This window comes from Echeneis naucrates, chromosome 5 (assembly GCF_900963305.1).
Source record: "Echeneis naucrates chromosome 5, fEcheNa1.1, whole genome shotgun sequence".
Lineage (NCBI taxonomy): Eukaryota > Metazoa > Chordata > Actinopteri > Carangiformes > Echeneidae > Echeneis > Echeneis naucrates.
In genome coordinates, this window is record NC_042515.1 from 14,288,660 (window position 1) to 14,298,903 (window position 10,244).

At 39.6% G+C, this 10,244-nt stretch overlaps 1 protein-coding gene across 9 annotated transcripts in view; it reads left to right on the forward strand.

Annotated features, from left to right (window-relative positions):
- Nucleotides 1-2,067, forward strand: part of scn8ab (sodium channel, voltage gated, type VIII, alpha subunit b) — a 38,946-nt gene extending 36,879 nt beyond the window's left edge. For all 9 annotated transcript variants that reach the window (XM_029502558.1, XM_029502563.1, XM_029502567.1 and 6 more), the window contains one exon: nt 478-2,067. In XM_029502558.1, the coding sequence (XP_029358418.1) occupies nt 478-1,643 (1,166 nt within the window). In that variant the 3' untranslated portion in view covers nt 1,644-2,067. The remainder of the gene's footprint in view (nt 1-477) is intronic.
- Nucleotides 2,068-10,244: the final 8,177 nt, after the last annotated feature.

The following is a 10,244-nucleotide window of genomic DNA, read 5'->3' on the forward strand; positions in this document are numbered from 1 at the left end:
TCGTATAACGGGGTATAAAGCCACAGCATTAAATTTGGTATTGGTGGAGGTGCTGCCCCCGCACAGTGTAGGGGAATTTAAAGTCATCTTTGTTGCTTGTAGCATTGAATTATTATGTTCGTACAACTCAACATTGGTTTTTCTACCTGTCAAAAATGTAACTAAATATATAAATATTTAATTAGATAAATGCAAAACAATCCAAAAATAGAAAATAAAATTACATGGAAGATTAACAGGAATTATATTAATTATGAGTAATTTTACACTTTGTTATGAATGATTGGAGGTGTAGAATATGAAAACAGTAACCGTCTTCTTCAGTTCATCAGATTGCTTGGCACAATAATCTTTGTGTGTTTGGTTAAGAAATCATGTAGCAGTGTTTAATAATAGTAATAATAAGAAGAAGAAGACTGCACTTTGTAGCTTAACCAAACCTATGTTAAATCTCTGTTTGCTCTCTCTGACTTTCAGGAATGTTCCTGGCTGACCTGATTGAGAAATACTTTGTGTCGCCGACACTGTTCAGAGTCATTCGTCTGGCTCGTATCGGCAGAATCTTGCGTCTCATCAAAGGCGCCAAAGGAATCAGAACTCTGCTGTTTGCCCTGATGATGTCTCTTCCTGCCTTGTTCAACATTGGCCTGCTACTTTTCCTGGTTATGTTCATTTTCTCCATCTTTGGCATGTCCAATTTTGGTTATGTAAAACACGGGGCGGGAATCGATGACATGTATAATTTTGAGACCTTTGGCAACAGCATGATCATCCTGTTTATGATCACCACGTCTGCTGGCTGGGACGGCCTGCTGCTGCCCATTCTGAACTACCCTCCAGACTGTGACCCCTTGTTGGAGAATCCTGGCACCCCCGCTACGGGAGACTGCGGAAACCCATCTGTGGGCATCTTCTTCTTTGTTATGTACATCATCATTTCTTTCCTAATTGTGGTCAACATGTACATCGCCATCATCCTGGAGAACTTCAGTGTGGCCACAGAGGAGAGTGCTGACCCACTCAGTGAGGATGACTTTGAGACCTTTTATGAGATTTGGGAGAAGTTTGACCCCGACGCCTCTCAGTTCATCACCTATGCCAAGCTTTCTGACTTTGCTGATGCACTTGAACACCCACTCCGTGTTCCCAAGCCCAACACCATCGAACTGATCGCCATGGACATGCCTATGGTGAGTGGTGACCGCATCCACTGCCTGGACATTCTGTTTGCCTTCACCAAGCGTGTACTGGGTGACAGCGGCGAGCTGGACATGTTGAGGCAACAAATGGAGGAGCGTTTTGTCGCGGCCAATCCCTCTAAGGTCTCTTACGAGCCAATCACCACCACTCTGAGACGGAAGCAGGAGGATGTCTCTGCCAGAATCATTCAAAGGGCCTACCGTGTCTACCTGGCTCGACGGGGCTTTGTCTGTAAGCGCAAACCAGCCAATAACAAGGTGGAGAATGGCGGGAACAATCAGGAACAAGATAAAAAGGAGGGAACTCCCTCAACTGCCTCTCTGCCCTCCTATGACAGTGTAACCAAACCTGACAAGGAGAAACAGGATGACAACAATGAGGGCAGGGGAGGGAGGAAAGAGAAAGGAAGAAACCAAAAAGACATCAGGGAATCTAAATGTTAGAGTGTTGGATTAATAATCACAGTAATAACAATAAAAATTATAATAATAATGTAACTTCAAGCAAAGCGAGAGGAACTCACCCACACAGATGTACAGATTATTTCATTTGCAAGTCAGAAAAAAAATAATATTCAGTAATTTTGTTTACAGACTTCATTCTTATATTGATGCAGAGGGAAGCCGCTCGGTCTGTTACAGCTTGAAGACTCGTGAACTTCAGTCAAACCAAACATAATCAGCATAATGTGTGACACTGTTGTATCTAGACATACAGATCTTAACAAAAGGGAATGAAAAACAGACACAGAAATGTCTGTTGCTCACTTGCCACTGGTCTACAGATAAGACGAGAAACTCTACACCAAGAGGTGGAATGAAAAAAAAAAAAAAAACAAACTCAAGAAAACCGGCACCTGGATGCAAGTAATGGATTCCTATGGAAAACAGCGTTGTGAAGGAAAATCGAGGATGCTGCTCGAAGCTGAAGGATTGTCCTCTTAGTTCTGTGTCATTCAGTACCGAGATGAATACGGGAGAAAATGACACACTCACTCTTAAGAACAAATAGAAGGATGACTGGTGAGTGAAAGACATAAATTACAGAGAGCTTTGGAAGTACCTTTTTGTTTTATTAAAAGCTAGAAATTGTTAATTTGAGCAGCAAAAATGCAAACATAAAAAAAGAACAATATTCAACATTTTGCCCATGTCACCTAACTCTTCTACTCATTTTATCTTTGTTATACCCACATCAAAAAAAGCTTTTTTTTACATGGGCTTTCACACCAATTGGTTAAGGGTCTGTTTATTATGGGGTCAACTAGGGCCAAGGGCTTACATTTACTCAGAAAGATTTCCAAACAAATACATAAATAATTGTGCTTGTTCAATGCATAGAAATGACTTGCATGATGGCATGTTTTGATCAGAAATCTTGCATGAATTATCATAGTCCACAAGACACTAATACTCAGACCACACCAGTGGTTCGACTGTAAGAGACATTGTCAAAATTGGAAAGTTGAGAGTTCAGTGTAATTTTTTTAACAGGGATAAGTGATAGGAGGGTGGATAATCTAAAAGGGATCTGAATTTTTAACTCATTACTCAACACATTTCAAATGAATATGTTTAAAGTGTTGCCTCTATAGACAGAAGAATGGAATATGCTGGTAAATAACCACCATAGTGGATTAGTGGGTGAAATCCAAACAATTATTTGCTGCTCTGGAGATTTTGAGTGTGTAAAATGTAGAAATGGACGTCTGTGTGTATCTTGGGATAGAAATATTTGTTAATTTGGACTGAAACATATTCAAAGACGCAACTCTTTGAAACTGACAAGCTTATATTTATGATTTGTATGCACCTATATAATGTTCCATACATCTGCCTTTAGTTTTGTGTGAGCGGGCACTTTGGGAGTCCTACTGTTGGTTGTGAGTGGTCTTTGGGGATTTCACAGGTATGGCAAACTCCTTTGTATTTCTGATGTTTCTCTATGGATAGTTAGACCTTTGTGAAAGGGCTGAGATGAGTTTTAATTATTGTTCGATTTACATCATTGGATGCAATGTATTTACATGTGAGAGTGTGTTTATTTTGTCCTTTTTTTTCCCCTAATGTAATTTAAATGGTTGAGTTGGTTATCACAGTTTTTTTTTGTTTTGTTTTTTTTTTGTTTTTGTTTTTTTTTTTGTCAAACCTGAGATGATGTTGAAGGAAATGGTCTTGTGCTGGAACATATTTGTGGGTTGTTGGCAGCAGAAAATGTTGAATGGATAAGGAGAACATTGTGTATGGAGAAGCCAAAGAGATCTGCCTTGTTATCCCTTGTTGCCCTTTGTCCATGGAGTGGGATTGGGTGAAGTATGCCCTGCCCATTCTGTTTTTTTCGCTGTCATTGTTAGACAGAGAGACCCTAGAAATGTATGCAATGCTTGAAAAATCCATCCCTTTTTCTCAGGAGATATTATAGATGTATTATAATGAGCTCTGCAACAAAATGCAAGTGAATGTGATGGGAGTATTTATGAAATCATGTTTGACTCTTGTGTTTTTTGCCATGTTGATGGACAATGATCTCGGCTGGCTGCCATGTTCTGGCAGCTGCCCGGTCAGGGGCCAGTTTAGCGCTTCCTGCTTATGACGCTTAGAATTATAGGGCTAGAAGCATCTCAGTGAAACAGCATCATTTCGCTCGCTTGCAAAGCGGCGTTTATATTGATAGCGGATTACATTTGTGGTTAAGTCATTATGGACTGTTGTCTGGTCTCAATTAATGTCAGTAAACAAGACAAAAATAATGTTCACCCCGATAGCAATCACGGATACAGGAACCACTGTGAGGAGATGTCATGAAAGTGAATATGGATACGTTGGTTTGAGTAGCACACTTGATTCCCTCTGAAGCAGAAGTGTCATGCTCAGCAGAAAGGCCCCATGTTTCAGTATTCAGCAACAAGTGCTCTGAGCCTCTCATTCACCATTTTTCTCCTCATATTGCTCTACTGCATAACAAATACCAAATAACCAACAGAGCACTGGATGCATTCTTATGGTACTGTGAGCCTAAGCACCACACCAGAGCTTTTGCACTTCCTGTTGTGCAGTGATGTCACTACCTGTTTATAAGTAACTCCCTCATCCGTTCTCTAGTTCTACGGTCCAGTTGCTGCATGAGATCTCCAAAATCAGTGTGGGTGTTAACTTGAACCAAATAAAACTCTGAATGATACGCATAAAAGCTACTGCCGTCCATTTTCTCCAAGATCACCACAAATATACAGATATGAATTACAGAAAGAAGCCTAAAAAACAGAATCACATACACCCATTTGGGAAAAAATATAGAATTAAAATAAATACAGTTCAGGCTATGTTCTACACGGCACAAACAGCAAAAGCTAAGTATGGACTTTTTAAGAAACTATAAATAATGTAATATATTATTTTAACGGCATGTGTAGTTTTTTTTTGTAAATACAGGATTATTTAAAAAAAACTACAGCTAATAATCTAACACTAAATATTAATAACCATAAATAGAATGGCTTCCAGCTGACACCCCTTGTCACACTTGTTAGATTGTGACACATTTGTTAGATGGAGTAGATTTTTTTCAGTCACTTTTCACAAAAAAGAAGGGAATAAGCGAAAAGAATCTATGTTAAAAAGCAGAAACTGTATTTAAAATTGTATAAATGATTACATGTGTATACAGAGCTATATGACATATATATATATATAATATATATATATATTATATATAGTATATATACATTAGAACAATGTCTGTCACTCAACTCTCCTGTCCACTCCTTGCATTGAGGTGAAACCAGAACCCCAGAGTGTAACTTATCACGCTTCTTTCTTTGTGTGGTACGTCCAGAGAATAACCAAAACTCTGGCCCTGCCCAGGATTTCTGCATACCGGGTACCAGCGTACAATGCATGGTGTTGTACTTTGTACTGGCTGCTTCTGAGAATTGTGGAGCCTGCTTTGGTGAGAGGATTGCACTACCAGCAAACCCTTTTGTACATGTGTGAAGATGTCTTGCCCCTAATTTCCTATATTGTACACACAAAGATATAAAAATGCAGACAGACACACACACACACACACACAAGGCCACTCGGACACATATGCTCATAGGATTTTGCAGGCACCTGCTGGTTAACCAGTGTGCCCCAGTATGAGCCAAAACTCACTTTGTGTGACAACGTTTAGCTCGATTCAGCTCTGTCCCTGATCCATGTTTCCACTTAACGCGCTGCTGCAGTTTAGAGTTGATCTTTAATTTTGCTGTCACTTTGAATATGATATATCTAATGATTTAAGGGTTAGTTGTCTTAACTGTCTGTGTATTTGTTTATGGTGCAATATCTCTTAACGGCACGTGCCTTTTTAGCTTCCTATTTAGTCTGTCAATAAAATCAGCAATGAGGATCTCAAAACCCATGGGAGTGAATCAAAATGGAGCACGATAGAAATGATGTATTGAGTTCAAAATTAACTTGTAAACTGAAAACTCACCACCTAGATTAGACTGTCTGGACTAACATCTTGTAGAGTCATGTAGTACAAGTGCTCTCTCTGTGTGTTCTGTTTCCTGGCTTCGTGGGCCAGTAAGAGAACAGCTTGCCTTCTGTTTTTCACTTCATTTTCAAATGTTGGTTTACCAATCGGTATATGAGGCCATTCTTTTGTAGCATGACTGAGATAAATTTCTTTTCTTTGCTGAAAATAGGCTAACTGAAAAAAACAAAAAACAACCTTTTGACTGTCGTTATCTCTTGCCACTAATACAGTCAGAGAGAGGACGTGTGTTGCACAACCACATGGGACAATTAAATGAGAATCAATGAAAGAATGTCTTCATTTGAGCACGAATCTATTTCCAAACAATAAAGCAGCCTTCCAGTTACACCTCTGGCTGGTGTCGTTTTTGGGTTGTACAAAATGAATGACTGCCATTTTGTTGTACAGAATATGCTTCACCATGTCTGACACTGGATGGTTTGGTTCTTATTTAACTTCTGCACAAACTGTGACAAAATGGAAGCATTTGAAAGAGATTTTGTCGCTCTCGAGAAGGTGATTTAATTTGTGCTTCAAGTTAACAATCCGTAAAATTGCCTGTTTAAGTTACAAACAGAGCAGAGACAACGTTTGAAAGCCACACAGGGCAGGGAGGGACAGACAGAGCAGCAGGAAGAAAACACACCATCACAAATTCCCTCAGAAAGATCATCAATACTTCAGTTTTGTTCACTGTATTTGCTTTATGCTGGTTTATTAACTGTCAAATATGATTGGGTTAATGTGGTTGGGTGTGTCATGGTGCAACAGCACTCAGACCACTTTAGAAGCAAGTGTGCATTTGTGTGTGTGTGTGCATGTGTCTTTCCCCCCACTGTGTGTGTGTGTGTGTGTGTGTGTGTATAAGGTGGTGCACTGAAAGACGGGGGGGGTTGTGTTAGTAGAGACAGCACTGCAGTGCAGATAGATGAATGCAGTGGCCTGGGCTGAGTCAGCAGCATGTTCCCAATAGTCTGACTGTACAGTGCGCTGTGGAGCACCTCCTACCCACAGCAAGCAGGCAGGCAGAGGAAGAGAAGGAGCTACAGCAAGAAGAGGAAAAGTAAATGAGAGCGAGAGGCACACAGGACAAAGCTGGTCTGTTGCTATGGATTTATGCTTAGCAAGTGCTGCATGAGTTTGGAGTGCATCATTTACTGTGCAGCTACAGCTCGAGGCTGCATCTGAAACTACTCTCACATCACGCAACTGAGCAAAATATAACAGGATTAGACCGTTTTAAACACAGTGTGTGTTGATGTTGCTCATCCCCATGTCCCATTTCTAAATATACTGCGGAAAATCTGTGTTTTGTGGTGCCCCCCTCCCCTCACTCACCCCCTTTAGATTTCTTACATTGCATCCATCTGAATAGCAGGACTTAGTTGCAGTGGTGGGACATGGATTAAGTAGGACTTTGGTGTGATTGGTCGGTCTATTTGAGGTGAGAGCAGGTTTGTGTGAGTCGAGTTAAGGAGTGTGTATGTGTTTGTGTGTGTTTAATGTGTGGATGTGTAAGGGATCAACGGGGAAATGTATGTCTTCACAGGAAGTTCATTGGGCCAGGTGACTAACAGGTCTCAAACCCCAACCCCTTTCCTCAGTTTCACATAGTTTTCATTACCTGGCTGACGAGGGAATGGTGGAACGGTGTGACTGATTCATTAGTGCCCTTTTCAGCCCAGCTTCTGCATTTTTACACATCTGTTAGACGGTAGGCCCGTCTGCCCTGATGGGAGGGAGGTTTTTCTTCACCTCTGCCCCTGACAATGTCTGCAGATACGAAGCTGTGAACTCACAATGCTCTAACAGACTTCAGTGAAATGCCTCATGTAACGTCTTACAGCTATCTACCGCCCTCTAGTGGATCGGAAAGAAATAACTTCAACGTGTGTACAGGTTAAAAACACAGCTCAGTCATGCACACTGTAGCAGACAGACTGAACTCCAGCTGATCAAGTTGTTTGGGGCTTTTTTGGGTGCTTTAGCTATAAATTGATTGTGGAAAGAAGCCCAGTTCAAAACTAAAACATGTCTGTGTCTCATTTGCTACTTTCTCCCTTGAATGTCTGAACTCTTTAATAAGTTTTACCATCTTTGACTGAAGAACACAGAGAAACACAGTATCATCACCAACTTAGACAGCCTCATCGACTTCAGTGCTGTGAACTCTGCAGAGTAAAGACAATGCAACAGAGGAGCTATCACCACTTGGCTGGAACCTGGAACACCAGGACGGTGCAGAAAAGTGAATATAAATTCAATATTTAAAAGGTCCCTTATCATTTTTTCAAAAGGAGCCCCAGAAACAATCCAGAAAAACAAAAATGAAACCTGAGCCTGATACGAAACACCCATGTTTTTATTTTCTTTAATGTATTTCAGATCTTTCTGCTGACATAAGAGGGTCCATCATTTGTGCTTTTCCATTCCCATTATTTTTTGACTTTTCTTTCTTGTATAATCCCCAAACTACTTTGTGACAGATTTTTTTATTCGTTGTTCACCAAGCATCATTATTCCTAGTTGAGAAAACGTCCAGTTCTGAAAATGTACCTCCTAAAACAGCCCTCTAGATGTCACTGTTATATTTGAATATGATACTGCAGCAGCTTCTGGAGCAGGACTCATCATTACCGGGAGGGGACAAGGGCATTTCAGAGGCCAAAAAAAGACATTTAGAGCCAATTACATGACCGTGTGCCTTTTGCTAGAACATAGACCTGGGCCTGAGAATCGGATAGTCTGAGGTCTATAGATGGGAAAGGAGGTTTGGCAAAAAAAAAAAAAGAATATGGCAGGTAAGTGTCAAACTATGTTTGGGGAGTAGATAACAAAGCACTGTGCTTAGTGCTGTTTCACTACCAGTTAAAACCCAGTTTCATAACAAATGAAACTGGGTTTTGCTGTGAAATATTCGGAGGGTTAAAGTCAGTGTGACTGAAAACAAATCTCAGACTTCTGTCACAAGCCACCGCATGCCCTCCGCCCTCCAGACAATAGAACTGTGAATAGGAGGAGTCCAATGGGAGAGGGTCAGGATCTTCACTCACACTTCACTGTCATTCATTTCTATGCCCTAATGAGCTTACTGGCTTTTTACTTAGGCCTGTGGTTCCTCACCAGTTTAACAAGCAGAAATAACTGTTAGAGTGCAAAAAGAGAGTTTATTTGCATGGTGAAGTGCTAGTTTTAGAGGTGCATTATTGCTTAGTTGTTTATAAAAAAAAGGAGAAAACACAAGTCACAACGGAGGCTTGAGTTTGAGATGGGTTTTTCAGTTCGTTCTCTTACTTTAGTTTAAACCAATTGCTGATTTCCAGAGGAATTTTGTACTTATATGAAAATGAGAGCAAATAAGGACAAACAGACACAAAACTAATATCTCTGAAAATTTGGGGAGTTGAAAAATGGCATCATTCTTATGTTGTAATTTTAGTTGAAGTGGAGCAAATAGCAGTATTTGACTTACTGTTATTTCTCCTAGAGCAGGGTGTTAATGTAAAGCGGCAGAGTGAATTTGTATATTTATTTTTGTGGTGAAAATGTTCAAAAATATTAGAATATTGTCCTGAAGAGGACTGTTGAATTTCACAAAACACATAGACACAGTCAGAGATTTTTTTTTTTTTTTTTTTTTTTGGTATATCTTCATTTCCATGACACAACAGTCTTTACTGAGGTAGACTAACAGGTCAAGAATTAGAAACAAATTTTCCTTAAACTGGTATGTGAAATGACATGAAATAAATATTTCCATGTACAGCGTCTTCAAAATGAGGTAGAAATGGTTACAGAGAATGTACAAGATACAACAAACGTACAGCTGAATTACAAAGATAACACTGAAATCCCATTTTGACCAGCTGGACAATTTCAACAGTACTTATGTTTAATGAATAGTAGTGTGACAACAAGAAACAGAAAGTACTATTTTCTGTTGCATTGTGAAAGTTCATGTAGAGCACATTCTGTTTGGTACTGAAGAGCATTGTTGTAGCTAAGCGCTTAAATACTTTTAAATTTCGGGGGTAAGAATACATTATTACAGCCTATGCTGACTGCCTTTTTTATTCTTTTGGATTTTTTCTGCATAATTTGATACTAAATCTGTTGCACACTCAATCGCATTCTGAGTAAGATTAATTTTATGAATGTGCTTATATTTCTGGAAGAAGCATTAAAATACTTAACATCACACTGCATTTCAGACTAAATCTGAAGTCGCATTTCAGCCTAAATCGCACTATTACAGGGGACGAACTCTGTGGGCATGCTTTTAGGTAGGAGTATGGTTTTGTTACAGCTCCTTTAATTTTTGCACAAAACAATTGTATGGCACAGTTTTTGAAAGCATTATTTAGTGAAGCAGCAAAGCTACAACTTGGTAAAAGGAAAAAAAAGAGGAGAAGAAGAAGAAGAAGAAGGAAAAAACAAGTTCAGAGTTGTGACTGTAAATATAATCTGACAGTGCACATCCCTTGATAATATTTGTCACAATTAACTTCCCACTTCTTCAT